We start from the raw sequence: 20,545 nt of genomic DNA on the forward strand, positions 1-20,545 counted from the left end.
TGTTTTCCTTTTGATAATTCAGGCAGTTGTCTCACAGGCATTAATTATTATGGTGGATGTCATTATTGGTCTTGTAAAATCCACGGAGTCCCTATTGGTGAAGTCCTTACCAGAAAGGCCACCATGCCAGTATATACTCCAGCCTACCTCACCAGCCTACCCAAATCCTCTCTCTCTACTGACCTACCACCACAGACTTCAATTCCTCTCTACACAGAAGCCATTGGCTCTGACTTCATTCTTACATTTTTATTGACATTACATCCTTTTCTCTCAATATTCCTCAATGTTCAAGGAACCTCACCTTGACTTCTAATCTGTATGTACCTCCTTTGTTTGTATTTTGGTGCAACACCACCCTGTATTTTTGTGTCATTCTTCTCTACCTGGTCCTTGCCTCCTAGTTTCCCTTGTTCCACTGCTATCCCTCTATGAAGAAGAAGAATTTCATCAGCTGGCGCTGACGTCCCACCAGAGGAACAGATGTGTTGTGTTTCTCCCCCTGGTCATCAGAATAGGATTAACTACTTCCTTTGGACTTGCTGGTGGTGCTTTGGCACAATCTCTCTACATGACTGGATTCATCGAGAATCAACTTCAACAGTCCACTGACTTCACCTCTGACAGCTTGGAGTCTTTTGAGAGACAGATAAACTCCCTTGCTAAGGTGGTGCTCCAGAACTACCATGGTTTGGGCTTGATTTATGCTGAACAGGGTAGCTTTTATTTATCACTGAAAGAAGAATGTTGTTTTTCATAAATGAAGCAGGATTTGTAGAACAAAATGTTGATACCTTGCACAAACTCAGTCGTGATATTAAGAATTCCTTTTCCCTTTTTGGTACTAACTCTTGGTTCTCTTCTCCTCTAACTTCTTGGCTTCTACCTCTCCTAGACCCATTGCTGGCTATTGTAGTTCTATTACTGATTGCTCCTTGCAATTCCTCAAAAAGTGCATACATGACACTATCGACGTTACAGTTCAAACGTTTTCTGTTCATCCTTACACCCCTATTCCTATGGAAGATGTGACTACTTTTGCTAATATTGATCCATAGACACTGTTCATTAAAAAATAAAAGAAGAGGAAACAGGACTACATGAAAGCTTGCTTGAGCTTAGGGAAGATCTCCCATCCTCAGTTGGAGGTCTGGAAAGACACCCTACTTGTTAGCCTCTCTCCTCATAGAGATCAGCCAAGAGGGAAAAGTCTCCCTGACTCAGTTTCTCCTTATTATTATCTCAAGCTCACAGAAAACCTAAAGGCCTCTCACACTTAGTTTCTCCCTGTTATCAGGCCACATGGCTGCCTGCTTTAAGGTTCACTCAAAGTTCACATAGTCACTCAAAGTTCAGACATACACTTCACCTTTTGATCACAAAGGAGAACACACTCTATCATACACCTCAAACACCAGACAGAAAAACCCCAGAACTTCTATTTCCTTATCTCCTTTGCTATCTATTATTTACAAGCCTTGTTTTTCTTCTTTCTACCTTACCTTACTGGTTTAACCCCTATGCCTTTATCAAATGCATTTGGATAATTAACTTGCCTGCATCATGAAGACTAATTGTCTTGAACTTTATGTATCTCATCAATTCTAGTCATACCAGCCCCCTGTCATAGGGGCAAGCTGCCCTTTAAGAAACTTGTAACTTCTGACATATATGAAATATGTTCTTTGTTTAAATCTCAGTATAAACCCAAACCCAGCCCCAAATAAAATAAGTGTTTGTACCAAAATACTCCAAGTCTTCCTTTCAGAATCACTGAGCCCTTGAGTTAGTGAGGGAAGATTGGTGGCTTGCCTCCTGGATGGAGCCACCCCATGTGAGCCCCAGCACTGGAGGGCATGGTATGCGGCAATCCCTATTGTGTTGTTTTTCTTCTTTAGGCAGAGCTGTGTCATCTTGTGGGAAATGCCAGACATGGTGGGCAGGGATCCAGATAGGTCATGGATAGTTCTCTGGAAAGATACATGCAAATTCCCTCCCCTTTGTTGCAAGGAACTGGATCACTTCCAAATTCTGTCTAAGGGGTCCCTCTATTTAACCTTTATAACTGGAAGGGTGGGTGGCGTTTGCCAGTTTGCCAGGAGAATAACTGGTGGCTGATTCAAATATTTGAGAATATTAAAGAGTTCATTTTTTTGCCACCTGAATATTGGGGGGTATATTTCCCCCTTTTATTTATTTAAATGGGCTTTAACTGTTTGGTGGGCCCTCTCAACATTACCTTGTCCTTGAGGTTTATAAGGGATGCCTGTGGTATGGGTGTTATTCCAATGGGAACAAAAAACTTTAAATTGTTGGCTGACAAAAGAAGGGCCATAGTGGCAAAACAAGATATACCAGTTTGGGCTGTATCCCAGATGATCTGGGAGTATGTATTTATACTTTTTCCTGTTGAACTGTGGGATGTCAGTGATGTCAACTTGTCACAGAGCATTGGCCTTCAGTCCATGGGGGTTGATACCTGGGCTTGAATCCCAAGTGTCCTGGGAAGGGAGGCACAGGAGAAGCAGATTTTGACAATGTGTTTAATGTCTTTGTAGAGAGGCATATGTAAAACAATGAGAGGTATTGGGGGGTAGTTTGAAATTTTTTATTTTTGTAAATTTTGAAATGATTCAGTGTAGAAAAACCTAAGGATGAGTGACTTTAGAGGTAAGTACACACCCATGAGTAAAATATATGAATATTGTTGTTAAGTCACAAAAGTTGAAATTGGACTGTATATAAGGGAACTTCTTATATAGTTTAAGATCTTACCATATGAGCAGTTGATTCTTCATGTGAAGGCTTGTCATAACTGTAATCATTCACTTGTGAAAAAAGAACTTGTAGCAAGTTAGAAGTTTACTAGAATTGATAACTCAATGATTAGAATTGGGTTAAATGTCTTTATACGATTTTGGGAGGCCAATAAAATGAGTATCATCTCTTCAGTATGATTTAATTTTACTTTAAACTTTAAACAAACTCAAGTTACTTAGAGAGTTAACACACATTGGTGACAATGTTTCTCAGAACATTTATAGTTCCAGACAAATGCCAATTTTGTTGAGGATTAATTTTTCCAAAAACAGTTCACAGGGCATGTTGGGGGCCCTCTAGAATGCCTTGGAACTTTTCAGGTAAGTATATAGATAATTTGAAGTTTAATTTTGAGATGAATAAATGTGACATTAAATACTTAGACTTTTACTTTAAATACTCAGCTGTCTTAGCAAATTAATTTTATTTTTATATTACCACATAAGAGCTGTGTTGGAACCCTTTTCCCCTTTTCTATTTAAGTTTTTCTGATAAGAATGTAGCTTTAAAGTTACTTACACTTTTAACCTTAAAATTAATATTTCTCAGGCCATAAAACCAAACTTAAAATATATACATAAACATGTAGTCTTTAACATACAAGAGGAGAAAAACTTTTATGACCAGGACATATACTATCTTAGCTGAGCCATTTTCACTCACACAGTTTTTAAGACAAGACATTTTACATTTATCCCAAGACTTCTTTTTTAGAAGACAAAAATCAGGCCCGGAAGCCGGCTTTCTAAAGTGGAAAGTTAAAATGACCAGGAGCCTGTCTCCTGTGTGGGGGAGTAACAGAAACCCGCACAAACTGACATGGACACAGAGTTTTACAGAGACAACACTAAGAGATAGAGAAAAATTTTAGTTGAGAGATCTCAGGCTGATGTATTAAAGCTGGTCTGGTTGCTCTGAGATATTTAGTCTTGTTAAAAGAAAACCCAGATTTTGAAGGCTGAGAAAAATGGCTGGGGTTTTAAAATGTCACAATTTCTCTCTGGCTTGCAGAGCACCCCCGCCCTAGGAGGGGGCGTGACTAGGGGAGTGGTTGGAGGAGGTCCCAGCCAGGAGGTGGTACTTGTCAATCTTTGGCTTGAGGGTGAGGATGGAAACTGAAGTTCCCACCACTTTCTGATGTCATCGGCTTGGAGGGACAGAAGGGGCAGGTGAGGCCCCAACAAAGGAAAACGTTTTTCGGGAATTGCCTGATTTGAATCAATTTGGATTTTTTCAGAAGTTCTGTAAGGAGTAAAGCATTAAATTACCAGCAAAATTGTCTACTGGTTTGTTATTAACAGCCCTCAAGTCCTGAAGGAGTGTCTGCTTGACTAAGGAATTAAAAAGAATTAAAAAGAGTTAGTTTCTTCTTTTTTTTTTGTTCAACCTTTTTTTTTTTTTTTTTTTTTGTTGACAACCCTTCACCTTCTTTACTCGAGTGAGACCTTTCCTTTCATAGTATTCTCTAATTCCATTTCAGGGGGTTCACTTCCTAACAAAGACCCAAAACCTAGGTATAGACCAGGTTCCCTGAGATAGAGCATATGTTCACACGTATCTACAAACTAGGGCAAAATATATACCAGAAAGCAAAAGTACACAATAGTCTACAGTGAGTACCCCCCAACACTTCATCTGCACTATTCCAGCCTTTACGTGCATAATTGTTCAACAATTTGTTTGGCTTTGTATGTTAACTCTCTTTTCAGCCACCAGGTTCCGGATGCCAGCATGATGCCAACATTACTTCCTTGGATAGACTACTCCACCAATGTGTCCTGGAGCTTGGCTTCCCCAGAGACCCACCCTACTAGGGAAAGAGAGAGGCAGACTGGGAGTATGGACCAACCAGTCAACACCCATGTTCAGCAGAGAAGCAATTACAGAAGCCAGACCTTCCACCTGCAACCCACAATGACCTTGGGTCCATACTCCCAGAGAGATAAAGAATAGGAAAACTATCAGGGGAGAGGATGGGATATAGAGATCTGATGGAGGGAATTATGTGGAGTTGTACCCCTCTTATCCTACATTTTTGTTAATGTCTCTTTTTAAAATAAATAAATAAATTTTAAAAAAAGAATTAATTTTTCATTAAAACACACACACACACACACACACAGAGCCACACAAGCACACTCCCTTCCAAACAACTCTATTAAATATGGAGGGAGGACATGGACAGAATATTTACCATTAAGAGATCCAGAAGACAAAGAGATGTATAAAATATATTCAATGTCACTGATTCAAAGAATGCAAATAATAACAACTACAACACAGCAAGTCTATTTACTAAGTTTATTTCTAGGATTGATGAATAGCTCATAATGTGGGAGATATATTATTGCATAGTCACTCAAACAATAGTAGGAATGAAGTTCTGGAACCATTGCTGAAAAGGAGAGTAGAAGCCCACCAGATACCATAGTGTCCTACAAGTTTTATTCCATAAGCCTAGTTATTATCTTACAATGTTAACAGGTTGGATAAATTGGAGAAGGGTCAATGTAAAAGCTCTTAATACGTCATCAGAATTCTACCTCACTAACACTAGGTATGGGGCAGGCTGTCTTCATCACATGTCCCTATATTCAGAAATCTGTGTGAGGGTGTTCAACACGCTCAAGAAAGATCTAAGGAGAAGACTTCCTTTTTTTGTTTGTTTTTTTTCCCAAAGGTAGATTTTAGAAAGGATTCTCTGGTATTGTTTTTGATCATCAAGCAAGGACAGATGACTGGATAACAAGAGGATATAAACAGTGTGATGTTCTCTAAGCCCTGTCTATTATGGAGGTGACATACATAGAGGGTAAAGCAACTACTGGTCAAGTGAAAAAAGACAAAGCTCACAAGGGCCAGGATTGTGTGGGTGGCCTTGGTTTCACGGGAGAGTCGTGGACAGAGGCTGGTGCTGTGGACACGCTGCACTGTCTTTCGGTGCATGAAGAGGAGCCTGACCATGTACACACTGGCCCAGATCATGAGAAACACACACAGGAAATCGCCAACAAACATGGCCCCTTGAATTGTAGCTAACTGCAGCTTGTCATGGTGTGCTCCTATGCAGTACTTGAGATTATAGACCCGTCCGAGGTTAGTGATATTGTAGGGGGCCCTAATACTTAGTGGCACCTGGATGTAGATCAGCAGATTTATTATCCAGAAAAAGAAGAAGGCAGGGAAAATGAATGAGGAGATTCTGGGTTTGAGCCATGCCCATCTGGAGTTGCTGGGAGCAATTTTGATGGCTTGGAACAGACTCAGGAAAGATGTGCAACAGAGGGAAACACCACGACACACCCGGTATGAATAAGTCACTGCCTTACAGCCAAAGTCGCCCATAAAATTTCTAATTCCAAAGAAAAACACAATTTCTGGAATCCCACTCAAGGAAACTGTCATAAAATTAGCTACAGTTAAATGGATGATGATTAGATCTATCGACTTCTTTGCATGGGGCTGAAATAAGAAGGTGTTGATGTAAAGCAGGAGGAGCATGATGTTTGCAACAAAGCCAATCCCAAAAAGGCAGAAAAAAAAATTCCTACAATGCTGTCATTCATCAATATCACCATTGTGTATACTTGCAGTCAATATTTGAACACAAATATTTATAAGCTTAGTAGAAATGGCAGGACTCTGTGAAACTGTATCAGATGATCACTCAATTTAGTATAATGTCCAAAAATCAACACTTTCATCTTTCATAAAATGCCCCAGCCCCAGAGTCAGCATCTAAGATGGCTGTATGGAGGTGAGTCTAGTGTACATGTGCTCAGGAAATCTCTTCAGATTCCAATATTCTTATAAAACAAGGAGCCTGTAGCCAACTACAAGAGCTGTAGAGAAAAAGATGCAAAAGAAACCAGAGGAAAACTTGCAATCACATGTGAAGTGCAGAGGAATACCTAGGAATATTGAATAAGCAAAGGCAGTTGTGAGTTGTGAGTTGTTTGTCTGTCCACCCCACTCCAAGCCCTGGAACATGCTGACTCAAAGAAGAAGACAGTTTTCAGGAGCTTGCCTTCCAGAGATCAGCTTCATTGCACCCCCACGGGGCACTTGCCTGGCTGCATTCCAGAGGCATACTGCACCTCAGATGCCAGCAGGAAAAAGTAATAGGAGCTGATGAATGTATTTCCAAATGCCTCTTCACAGTTTGGTGGCTTCCTTGGAACTGTACCTATCTAGATACTCTGCCCACTTTTAAACAAGTTGCTGCTTCTTCTATTTTTTTTGTGGTAAAATGTGATGGGGTTTTTAAATAAGTACATATTTTATATATTAAACCCAAATTAAACATAAAATGTGTGGGATACCTTTTATATATTTTTATTTTCTTAGCAGAACACTGCTCTTCAGCAGGCTATGTAAAACTCTCCAATAATAGTTTGGAAATGATAATTTAGTTCCAGGGGTTTTTTGAAAGGAATGTTGAAGTCACGTGACAAGAATCATTGGGTGGTGATAAAGCATTTTACTTGTAAAATCATTTCTGCATTCCATTTTCTGATTAAGTAGTAACCTGAAGAAATGTAAATTTTGAGCTATAGGTTACTCAGGTTCTATGCGTATATTTTCTAATTCAATGGAAAATCTGGATTTCATTCTATCTGCTTTCGTAAACATGGAAGATGATTAAGATATTTCCTATACATCACTATACTCATAGTATTCTTTCAAAGGCATATATTATTATTTTTGTCTTTCATTCAATATCCTATCCCCAGAGTGGCACTCTTTTTCTTTTTTTTTTTTTTTAATATTTATTTATTTCCTTTTGTTGCCCTTGTTTTATTCTTGTAGTTATTATTGTTGTGGTTATTGATGTCATCATTGTTGGATAGAACAGAGAAATGGAGAGAGGAGAGGAAGACAGAGATGGGGAGAGAAAGATAAGACACCTGCAGACCTGCTTCAACACCTGTGAAGGGAACCCCCTGCAGGTGGGGAGCCAGGGTCTTGAACTCGGATCCTTATGCTGGTCCTTGTGCTTTGTGCCATGTGCGCTTAACCCACTGTGCTACCACCCGACTCCCGGCACTCTTTTTCTTAACTTTTTCTTTTACTCTCTCTAGTTCCAAGACCCATGAGATGCTTATATTGTTGTCAGATAAGCGTACAAGTCTGATAACTCATCCTCCCTCACTGTTTTGAAATAAGGATCAAGAAATAAGGACCAGACCATAAATTGGAAAATTTATAAGTATAAAGGCTTTTATGTTATATATAAATGGCAATAAAAGAATTGAGTTTAAAGTTCATGAAGAAAATAAAAGCAGGCGATTATGTAAGAGAAATGAGATAGGATGTCATATACAATTAGTAACAGAAAAGAGAGGTGAGGGGAAGAGAATGTAAGATAAATGACAGAAGTTGAATAGAGTAACATGGGTGGACAAACACATGAGGAGTTCAGCATAAAAGAATGTCAAAGGTTAAAAGCAGAGAGAGTTGAGGAAGATGGGTCCTGCAATGAGTGCAGCATAGAACATTCCTAGCTATGACCACACAATGCGAGCTCACACCTGCAGGGCTGCAGAGGTTACACAGGCTCCTATGCTGAATATGGACCTCAGATCAAATTGATGGGGATTCTAGTTAACAATATTCATATACTTTTCCCATATTTGGGAGCTAACCTCTTCCCTGATCCAGTTTTCTAGTCCTTTTTCCAACTCTGATACCATCTCCCCAGATAATACCTTTAGCCCACCTGCATATTAGCTGTTGGGCTCAGGCAAACATTAGTAGATGCATGGCCCCTTGGAATATACCTAAAATAGACCTACTAGCCTTTTCCAAAATGGAGACCCCCAAATCCCATCTGCTATATTCTTACCTTCAGATTCCTCACTATTAAACAATTTGTTCTGCTTTATATCTTAATACTTTTCAGCCATCAAGTTGCAGATACTACCATGCCGTCAACCTGACTTTCCTGGGCAGATGACCTCACCAATGTACTGTGGAACTCCATCTCTCCAGAGCTTTGCCTCACTACGGAAAGGTAGAAACAGGATGGGAGTTTAGATTGACCTGCCAACACCCATGTCCAGCAAAGAAGCAATTACAGAAGCCAGACCTTCCACCTTCTGCACCCCATAATGATGCTGGGTCCATGCCCTAGAGGGATAAAGAATATGGAGGCTTCCAATAGAGGGGCTGTGATACAGAACTTTGAGGTGGAAATTTTGTGGAATTGAACCCCTCTTATTCTATGATCTTGTTGATCATTTAAAGAAAAAAAAAAAAAGCGCAGAGGAAACTTATCGGAAGAATGACAAGATCCCTCCACCCTGTGAGAAGAGCAGGCAGGAGGGGACTTACCTAGTCTGAGCCTGGGGTGCTGACGGTCCTCTCTGACAACATGCAGTTCTGAAGGGACAGTGTCTGCAGCCAGACTTATAGGAGAGGACTAGCAGCTGCCTCCCAAGGGCCTGTGGCCAATGTGTGCAGAGTGAACTTTCTGATGTGTCCCTGGACTAACAAATGACTCACTCAATTGGTTCCAGAGGGCTCTCTGGGTCAATTTAGAAAACTTTAATTAATTTTAACACTTAAATTGACAAACATCTCTTCCTTAAGTTTGAGTCTGATTCTGCAGAGATCTACCACTGGATACCAAAAATAAACTCAGAGGAAACTATTCCAGCAGCCTGCACAGCAAACCATGCTGATTGTCTCATCAAAGCACAAAGCCTTGCAGACTTCTCTCATCTGAGACTTCTTTCAAGCCACAGCTGGTGTTTGAGCAACTCAATTTACACTGACTTGATAAAGAAATTTACGTCTGTGACCCGGGGTTAATCAAATGGAGGTGAACTTGCTTTCCACTTTATGTCTTCATTTTTATGAGATCAGAGAAAATGAGGGACAGAAGGAAATCAGAGAAGGACTCACAGTTAGTGTATGTGGTCCTGGTCCAAGGTGGCTAGTCTTATATTCTGGCAGGGAGCTTTTACCACTCCCCAGTGCAGAACTTATAGTTAATGTCTTCACACAGTAGAAACATTAAAGCAAAACAAATCATTCAAGCAATTTTACTTATGAATTTCCCTTTTCCTTTTGAATTAAAAAACCAGTTATTGAAATGCTGTGTTTTAAATGAATCAATTAATCTAAAAATCAAATGAAATTGTAAATCATATAGTCCCAAGCGATGAGAGAAGTGCTGACTTCAGATTGCTTTTGTCCACAGACATCAACCAAACCAACAAAATGCTTGGAAGGATTTGAGTTTCAGAGTCTTTAAGAGTTTATCATGTTGGCAAAGGGATCACATAATGGTTGTGCAAAAACACTCTTGTGCCTGAGGCTCGCAAGTCCCAGGTTCAATACCCAGCACCATCATAAGCCAGAGCTGAGCAGTTCTCTGGTAAAATGAATGAAGAGAGAAAGAAATAGAGAAAGAGAGAGAGAGAGAGAGAAAGAAAAAGTAAATAAGGGAAGAAAGAAAGAAAGAAAAAAAGAAAGAAAGAAGTAGAGAAAGAAAGAAAGAGTTCATGCTGTGACTTGCAGGAAATCAGGGGTTCTTTCCAAATGTGATTTCTCCTTTAATGACATCTGTCATTAAGGGCACACAGGGACCCAGTTATAATACATCAGACCTGAATATGCTAGCTCTTTATGAATTACTTGAAAGATATTCTCTGAGAAGACACTAAAATAACACATTTTAATACAGATAACATAAAATTTTATTATACTTTTTAATAAAGTTTAATTTTAATTTCTCATAACATCCTTCATTTCATTTTGCATAATTATTTGTTTTAAAACATAAAAAAACAAGAATGCATTGGCACAATAAAGCTGAAAATTAACTCAATAATAAGTCACTGTCACTTTTACTAGCAAAATTTTTCTATCAAAATATGTTTTTCTGCAAAGAATATGTATGTGATTTACAAAATAATATAGTTATGTATTTTTATTATGCATAATTTGTTATAGACTTTGCTTTTAACCCTGATTTGGGTGTCAGATGTGGTTGTAGAGGCTCTGCAGTATAATTTGAGGTAAGGAAGCATGGTTTCTGCAGTCTTCATATTTTTTTTTGAGAGTGCTTTGATTATTCCAGATATTTTCTGGTTCTAAATAAACCTTTGTAACTTTTTAGGGACTGCCTTAAATCTGTACATGGCAGTGAGCAGGATAGTCATTTTGACTGTGTGAATTCTAAAACATTTACAGAATTGTAAGTCATTGAAATGAATATATAATTGTTTTCTTGTATAAAACATACAGATACGCTTTGTAGAAAAAACCATATACATGTGTTATAGGAAAATTCTTTTTTCCCCATTTTATTTGTATGTTAATGGATTACAGCATTATCTATCCATGGGTGCCATTTCCCAGCTCCACATCATGAGTGTCTGCAGCATACTCTCACCTCCAACCTAGGAGAGGACCCCCTCCAAGCCCCCTTTTCTGCTCCTTACCCGCAGTTCATTGCTTTGGTGCAGTACCCCACCCCCAATCCATGTTTCACCAAGTTCTATCTTTCTTTCTTTCTTTCTTTCTTTCTTTCTTTCTTTCTTTCTTTCTTTCTTTCTTTCTTTCTTTCTTTCTTTTTTTCTTTATTGGGGAATTAATGTTTTACATTCAACAGTAAGTACAATAGTTTGTACATGCACAACATTTTCCAGTTTTCCGTATAGCAATACAACCCCCACTAGGTCCTCTGTCATCCTTTTTGTACTTGTATTCTCCCTCCCACCCCCCCACCCCCACCCCCACCCCAGGGTCTTTTACTTTGGTGCAATATGCCAACTACAGTTCAGGTTCTACTTGTGTTTTCTCTTCTGATCTTGTTTTTCAACTTCCGCCTGAGGGTGAGATCATCCCATATTCATCCTTCTGTTTCTGACTTATTTCACTTAACTCACCAAGTTCTTTCTTTCTGACTCTGTCTCCTGAGTTTCACCTATTTGTGTGATCAACCAGCATCCCTCTCTTCCTGACTCACCCCACCCCCAACATTTTTCCTTTGGTTTCCAAGTAAGTTGAGGCATTGATTGAGATTTTAGGGCTTCTGGTCTAGTATTTGGTCTTTTGGTACTTGGCTTTGGTTTACTCATATTGTTTATGTCACTCTGTCCATTTAGTCTGCATTTTTGCAATACCTTTGCTTTTCCTTCTCTTCCTCCTCCTTTGCCTCTAGGGTTATCACTGGGGCTTGGTCCTTGCACTATGAATCCACTGCTCCTGGAGGCCATTTTTCCCATTTTTGTTGCCCTTGTTGTTGTTATTGTTACTGTCATTGTTGGATAGGACAGAGAGAAATTGAGAGAGAAGGGGAAGACAGAGTGGGGAGAGAAAGATAGACACCTTCAGACCTGCTTCGCCACTTGTGAAGTGAGTCCCCGTTAGGTGGGGAGCTGAGGGCTCAAACTGGGATCTTTATGCCAGTCGTTGCATTTCACACCATGTGCTCATAACCCGATGGGCTTCTGCCCATTCCCCAATATCTTTGCTTCTATTGCTGCTGTTGTTTGTGTTCCCAATTCTTTTTTTTCCATTTTGTGTCTATTGTTGTCATTGTTGAATAGGACTGAGAGAAATTGAGAGAGGAGGGGAAGACAGAGAGGGGGAGAGAAATATAGACACCTGCAGACCTGCTCCACAGCTTGTGAAGTAGCTCCCAGATCTGGGAAAAGTATATAAATACCATTAACTGTAAACCACATCAATCTGATCTAGAGCCCATATCTATGCATATCTCAGCACAGACTTCCCTTCAGAAGGTGGGGCAGTCCCTACCATTGTTGTTCCACATTGAGGGCAAGGTGTAATAGAGGCCCACAAGAGGACTTATAGTGATGGAGATGACCAGTAATGGTGGAGAAAGTGATCTACTATGGTTTAGGTCCATCATATCTATGTGGGAAACCCAGTATTCCCTGACTAGGGCCCCGGGTGATGGGGTGACCTGGTATCGACTAAAAGAGCCATCATTAAAGGGTGTCCTTCTCTTACCCTTATCCAGCTTTTGTAGTCCTTTCTTTATCAGACACGACTGGATTTAGAGTGATTTAGGGAAGTCAAATAGGAAGTACCTAGGTTAGGAAGGTATCTAAGTCTAAGTAGAAAATATTTGATTAAATACTTTATGGTGTCCTTTTTAGGTCTTTCTACTTGCTTGCAGCACTTAGTGAGTCACTGCAAGCTACTGTGCACCTTTACTTTAAGGTGTATATTTCCCCCCAACTTATGGATACATGTGCACATGTGCTCTATCTCATGGGCTCTAGTCTATATCTAGGTTCTGTGATGTTCGTTAAGAAGTGCACCACTCAAAACAGAACTAAGGAGTTCTATGATCCAGGAAAGTTCTCACCAGAGTAATGGAGCTGAAGGGCTGATATCTCACGTCTGTCATCTCTGGACACCAGCTAAAGTGGAACATGTTGAGGTGGTACTAGTTGCATTGATTTGGATGGGATCAGCAGATGCAGTATCAAATGGTCTGGATCAAGAGAAGTATGAAGGAAAATGAGCCCTGCCTCAGAGGTTCCAGGACTGGGAGAAAAATGGGTATTATAGAGAATGAGGAAGGTTCCTTGCTGTCTTAGAGTTTAAGAAGGCAGTAGATAGTTATTTTTATAACCAAGTTATTTGGTGATTCAGTTTACTTTGAAAATCCTATGGTTAGGATTTACTATACCATACAAGACCTTACTATGGTTTATGGTATTTAATGATATTTACAATTAACTATAACATATATTGACGATACTAGTTGCTTCTGGTCTCCCTGGTCTAAGATTATAGGTGATTTAATATTTCAAAAAGGTCACTTTATAAAAATTCATTAACAATTTAAGCCCAGTGTTAAAATTCAATCAAGTTACAAATTTGAAACCTTAAATGCTTAGATTGAGGGAATATATACTCAGAACTGAGGGCTAAGCATTAAAAAGTTTGAAACATTCAATCTATTTTTCCCCTCTCATATTGACTAAATAGAGATTTAAAGGGCTAGAGTTAATAGGAGTGTATATTAACAACATTCCCACCACCAAAAGTCTGTGTCCCTGCCCCCCCCCCCCCAATAGTGGAGCTGAAAAATCTACCCTCACCCTCTACCCATGGGTTTTTTTTTTTTTTTTTTTTTTACTTTGGTTCAGTATTCCAAACTCAGTCAAATTCTAGTTTTCATTTTCCTTTCTTTTCTTTCTCAATTGCTGTTTGTGATTGGGATCTTGACTAACACAATGTATGAAGAATTCAGTTGAAAGGCCTGTTGGCGGGGAGGTAAAGCTTGTGGTGGAACACAAGACCAGCTGCCTTAGGCCTCAGGCTTGAGCCCCAGCACCACACATGCCAACTGCACTGACTTCTGTCTCTAAATGATGAAAGAGTAAATTTGAACAAGAGTTCACTTATGTTTGAGGAACTCTAGGTTACAGATGGAAACTTTCTTCTCAATCAGGTTAGTGGACACTGAGTTGCCCTAATACCAGGTGTGGATTGAGAGATGCCTCAGAGGAGAGAAGAGACTCTGAATGACTGAGCTTTGATGAGACAATCAGCCTTCTTTGGGTGTCCCAGCAGCTGAAAGCAATTAACTCCAAGTTAACTTCTAGCCTCCTGTGCTCTCAGTAGACCTCCACTGGATCAGTCACAAAGTTCGGGAAAGATGATTGTCACTACAGCTGTTAGAATTAATTGAAAAGGTTTTTAATTAAGCCAGGGGAACTTCTGGAACAAAGAGAGTAATTTGTTAGTCCAGAGACATATCAGAAAGTTCATTCTGCACACACTGGCCACAGGCCCAGGGGAGGTAGCTGCTGGTCCCCTCCTATAAGTCTGCCTGCCGGCACTACCCCACCTCAGAACTGGAGATTGTGAGAAGGGACCCTCAGCAGCCCCAGACTCAAACTAGGTAAGTGCCCTCTTGCTTGCTCTCCTCACAGGATGAAAGTGACATTCTAGACATTCTTCTGGAGAGTTTCCTCCACTTGATTTCTAACCTTTGCCATTCTCTCATGCTAAATGCCTCTCTAAGTGTTTCTCTACCCAAGTCACTCTATTTAGTTTCCGTCACATTTTTTGCCACTTGTTTTGATTCTCTTCCCCTCATCTCTCTTTTATGCTACATCTTGTCTATGTTCTTTTCTCTAATTTCTTTAAGTTAATTGTTTGACCTTATTTTTTTCATGATTTCCCATCTGAGTTCTTATACTGATGTACACTTATATCAACTTTAAAAATGTTTACATTATGTCTTATCTTCCAACTTATGGTATGGTTCTTCTTAATTCTTATTTTACTGTTTTTCAACCTTTATTATAAATATGATCACAAATTTTCTGTATTCCATTTGTATTTAGCCCATTCTTCTGCAAGTTTTTTTTTTAATTGATCATTTCAGGTCCCACTACTCTGAGTTAGCTTTTATTTATTTATTTTTTAATGTGGAAAGTGGGAGAAAAATACCAGGAGGTAAAGAGAGCTAGAGGAAGACATCATATCATGAAAAGCTGTTAAAATGTTGTGGGAACTAGAATGGAAGTTGGGTTGTGGATTTGACATGCAAGTGTCCTATAAGGTGAGCTGTCACACGTGCCCTGAAAATTCATTTTAGTAACTAACATGTTTAACCCTCTCCATCATTTGTTTGAATTACTCTCACACACAATTTTCTATATTTTTCACTCATCTACAGTTTTTATGATGTCCTACTGAACATGTGTCATTGACATCACATATTCTGTTGGTACGTGCATTTGATCTACTTTTCAGAGATTCATAAATTTTGTAAGTTCCTCCATGATCTGCTTCTTTCCTGTATATTATTATTTTATATGTACCTCATTTGGATCTTCTGGCAAATGCTAGACGAAGAAGATTTGAATCTCCCTTTGCTTTAAAAGTACGTAATAATATATTTATGAAGGAATAATGTGTGATATCAGTACTTCATGGAAACTTTTCTAATGTTTGCAATGATGCCGTACATGTATGAACAGGATTTCTACTAGATGTAGTATTCCCAATTTCAAACTTATAAACTAAGTTGAAATTCAGTTTCTTTTCTTTCAAATGCTTTTTAAATCAAGCTCTGTTTCTATGCTTCTTAGCCACAAGATAGTATAATGTTGTGTTTATCACTTGGATGTGCTATAAGTAATATAATTTTTTATACAGATGAAAGTCAAGCTTATTACACCAAAGCAAAGGACACAGGGAAATGAGAGGGAGGAATGGGGCTAAGCAAAACTTGACTTCCTGCATGATACCTGGGGAGATGATTTTTGTACCCTATGTCTACAAATGCACTGTAAACCACTGACCCTCTTAATAGAGAAATAAAGCCCAAATTATCAAATAAAGCCCAAATTAACAAATAAAGCCCAAATTAAAAATTGTATACATATAACAACTATATAGATATTCAAATAAATATTAATATTGAATAGGTAACTGTGTAACTGCAGAATACATATCTCTACCACTTACATAGTGCATATGAACATTGCCGCATGTAATTTTTTAATAAATTTCTAGGTAATCACATGTGATCTTATGCAAATTGCCTTTTGCATAATTTTTACTTTTTGTAGAAGATAAACCATGTGATTAGTCATGAATTTTAATATGAAGCACATTCATTAATCAATGTTTTGCTGGAGGTAGGAATGATAGTCTATGAAAAAATGATTTAAAATATTAACTTCATATTCCGTATGGTTGAATTATAACATCTATGCCGTATTTTAGCTCAAATACTGATTTAGCTGTTAATAATCTCCCCGTGTCAGACTAAATATTTGTTTGCCACTGTTGAAAATAAAAACCCTTCAGGAGACATTTTGCTTTTCCCTACTGAACTAGGAGTAGCAAAAAGGATCACTTCAGAATACAAGATAAGACTATGATCACTCCAAGAACCTACCAAGTCACAGGGTTATCGATGGGGCTCGGTGCCTGAACTACATAATAATAATAATAATAATAATAATAATAATAATAATAATAATACAACTAAAGAAACATTCAGGAATACAGAGGGCATCATTTCATTTATTGCATAACAGGAATGGAAGAAGAATCTTCAGTGATGCCTCACTCTATTGTTCAAAAGAGAAATTGAGGACTGGGGAGATAGCATAACGTTTTTTTGCAAAATGTTTATTTTATGTTATTTTATGGTTAATAATCTCCCCATGTCAGACTGAATATTTTTTTGCCACTGGGAGACATTTTGTTCTCCCCACCCAACTAGGAGTAGCAAAAAGGATCACCTCAGAATACAAGATAAGACTATGATCACTCCAAGAACCTACCAAGTCACAGGGTTATCGATGGGAGACAGAGAGACACTGAGAAGGGACAGGTATAGAGAGAGAAGAGAGAGACACCTTCTTCTTCTTCTAGCGTTTGCCCTTCTTCTGTAGCCAGTCAACAGCGTCAGGTTGAGCCTGATGTAAAGTTTCGAGAGACACCTGAAGCAATGTTAAGCATCTTGTGAGGTTTCCACCCTGTAAGTGGGGACCTAGGGGTTAAACCCAAGCCCTTCAGCATGGCAACATGTGTGCTCAACTGAGTACTCCACTGTCCAGCTCCCTCATAAAATCTACTTATTGTTTATTTATTTATTTGCCTCCAGGGGCTTGGTGTCTGCACTACAAATCCAGGGATCCTGGAATGCTTTTTGTTTTCTTCCCATTTTATGTATATGACAGAGAGAATCTGAGAAGGGATGGGGTGATAGAGATGGAGAGAGAAAGATAGACACCTATAGACTTGCTTCACCGCTTGTGAGGCATTCTCCCTGCAAGTGCGAAGGGAAGCTCAAACCCTGATCCTTGCAGGGGTCCTTGTGCTTAGTACTATGTGTGCTTAACCTAATGTGTCACATCCCAGCCCCCAATTTATTTCTGGTTTTTCCCTCCAGGGTTTCGATGGAGCTTGGTGCCTGCACTATGAATCCACTGCTCCTGGAGGCTATTTTTTCCCCTTTTGTTGTCTTTGTTTAATTTCTATTTGGCATGAATTTAACAACGCCATGAATTTTCTTTTTAATATTTTATCTTCTTTTATTTATTATTGCTAGAGACAGAGAAATTCATAGAGGACAGGGAGATAGAGAGAAAGTGTTTCACCTTTTTAAGTACACATCACAGTGTTCAAAGACCTGGGTTTAAGCTCATGGTCCCCAACTGCAAGGGGAAAGCTTCTTGAAGGGTGAGGCAGAGCTGTAGGTGTCTCTCTGTCTCTCTCCCTCTCTATTTCCTCCCTCTCGAGTATAAATTAGAGAAAGAGAGAACAAATAGGTGCTTGTAGCACTTTCATTTGTGAAGCCACCCTCTCCCTCTGTCTTTCTTTTTTAATTTTATTTACACAAAGGAAACGCTGTCAAAACCATAGGATAAGAGGGGTACAACTCCACACAATTTACACCACCAGAACTTCATATTCCATCCCCTTCCCTGATAGCTTTCCTATTCTCCAACCCTCAGTGAGTATGGACCCAAGGTCATTCATACAGAAGGTGGAAGGTCTGGCTTCTGTAATTGCTTCCCCACTGAACAAGAGCATTGACAGGTTGATCCATACTCCCAGCCTGTCTCTCTCTTTCCCTGGTGGGGCTGGATTCCCCCTCTTCCCAGAAACCCGATTCCCGATTCCTCTGTCTCTTTTTATCTTGAGCGGTAAAAATCCACTCAAATATTTGAAAGAAATAAATGAAACAGGAGTGAAACAAAGCAACAATATTCAAAGTGGGAAAGTGATAGTAGGGATAATAAATGGATAGACACAAATGAAATTGGAAATGAAGCAGGACACACACGAATGCAGAGCCTTCTCACAGGTGAATCTGTTTCGTTTTTCTAAAATGTCCCATTCTATGTATTCTGATTTGCTTTAACAGTCATAGCCCAGCAAGCAGCCTAAGGGGGAAAAAAAACAGAAATAAAATTTCAAATAGTGAACTTGACTGCTGATTAGGATACTTTCTTTAGACACTGAGATAGTTATCAGTATAGACCATCTTCTCATCAGTGAATAATCACAACCACTTTGCTCTCTTTTTTCTTTATTTCTGAAGATTACTTTATTGATGAAATGTTGATGTATAGGATTTTTTAGTCACAGGGGTACATGTTCACAAGTCTTCACGTTAAGTATCAGTACATTTCACCCTCAATCAAACCATCACCTTATTCTACCACGGAGACTTAGGTCCTCAGCCACCCCTTAGTGGTGCTATTCTTCTTCTGGATCCCACATTCTACTGGGAGATAATCCTTTGAGGAGTCACTTAGTATTAGCCTCTGCTTTCCGTTTTTTAAATACACATTTGTGTGAGATCATACGGTATTTGTGCTCAGCCTGGTATATATAATTCAGCACAACTCCCCTGGTTTCACCTTGTTATAACAGAGGAGAAGGTTGCATTATTTCTTACCACTCTGCACTACTCCATGCTGTATATGTGTCACAACTTCTTTCACCATCCATCTGCTGTGGACTCTTGGTTGTTTCCAAGTGTTGACTAATAGAAATGGTGTTCCCTTGTACATGGTGGTACATACATCTTTTCAAATAGGGGTTTTTTTTTGTGGATAGGTGATGAGGAAAGGAATTGCTGGGTCATATGGTGTTTTTTTTTTCTTTTATAGATCCAGAGAGACAAATGAGAGAGAGAGACAGAGAGAGACAGAAAGAGAGAGAGAGACAGAGAGAGAGAGAGAATATGAAAAGAGAACAGCACCAAAGCTGTGGAGGGGTTGATTCTTTCTTTTTTAAAATCTTTATTTATAAAAAGGAAACAGCTACAAAAAAAGACAGGATAAGAGGGGTACAACTCCATACAAATCCCACCACCAGAACTCCGTATCCTATTCCCTCCCCTGATAGCTTTCCTATTCTTTATCCCTCTGGGAGTAGAGGGGCTGATTCTAACCTGACTTCTTCACATGGAAAACCGTAGATTGATTTTTAATGCTTTGAAGAGGCTCCACACAGTTTTCTATAGGGGCTAAACTAAACTGCATTTTCAACAACAATGCAGATGGCTCCCCTCTCTCACACATGTATAACCACCAACAACATGGAAAGAATTGACTTAAGAGTTTCATGAAAAATAAATAAATAAAAGAGTTTCATGAATGAGGTGGTCTGGGAGGTGGCACAGTGGATAAAGCATTGCACTCTCAAGCATGAGGTCCTGAGTTCGATCTCCGGCAGCACATGTCCCAGTGTGATGTCTGGTTCTTTCTCTCTCTTCTCCTATCTTTTTCCTGAATAAATAAATAAAATCTTTTAAAAAAGTTTTATGAATGAGGAAATTTCCAGGGAAATAACTTGGGTTCAGTCAAGTCTTTCACAAAGACATTGATGGGTGCTGTAAACCACTGACAAACTGGTCAAAGTTGGAGGGATAGAGTGTTATTTAGAAGTGGGCTGGCAATGAAGGAAGAAATGGTCATCTTGAATTAAGGTGATATAAATTTCAGGTATGAAAAATAAGCTCAAATGAGAGTTTCAAGGTGTGTTGTGATTTTGGGGTAGAGGAGACAGAGGAAGCAGATTTGCAGAACAGTGGGAGGACAGGGTAGACTCACCTGTGAGTTTATCTGACAACAACATAAGCACTGGATGAGTCTTAGAGCTGGGGAGAGGGAGATAAGGTCCAGGAGGTGGTTCAGTGGATAAGACATTGGACTCTCAAGCATGAGGTCCCGAATTCAGTCCCCTGCCGGAC

At 39.2% G+C, this 20,545-nt stretch overlaps 1 protein-coding gene across 1 annotated transcript; it reads right to left on the reverse strand.

Annotated features, from left to right (window-relative positions):
- Positions 1 to 5,292: 5,292 nt before the first annotated feature.
- Positions 5,293 to 6,321, reverse strand: LOC103117166 (vomeronasal type-1 receptor 4-like). Its single transcript, XM_007527179.3, has one exon. The coding sequence runs from the start codon at positions 6,319 to 6,321 to the stop codon at positions 5,446 to 5,448; it is 876 nt and encodes a 291-aa protein (XP_007527241.1). The 3' UTR covers positions 5,293 to 5,445.
- Positions 6,322 to 20,545: the final 14,224 nt, after the last annotated feature.

This window comes from Erinaceus europaeus, chromosome 9 (genome assembly GCF_950295315.1).
Source record: "Erinaceus europaeus chromosome 9, mEriEur2.1, whole genome shotgun sequence".
In the NCBI taxonomy this organism is placed as follows: Eukaryota; Metazoa; Chordata; class Mammalia; order Eulipotyphla; family Erinaceidae; genus Erinaceus; species Erinaceus europaeus.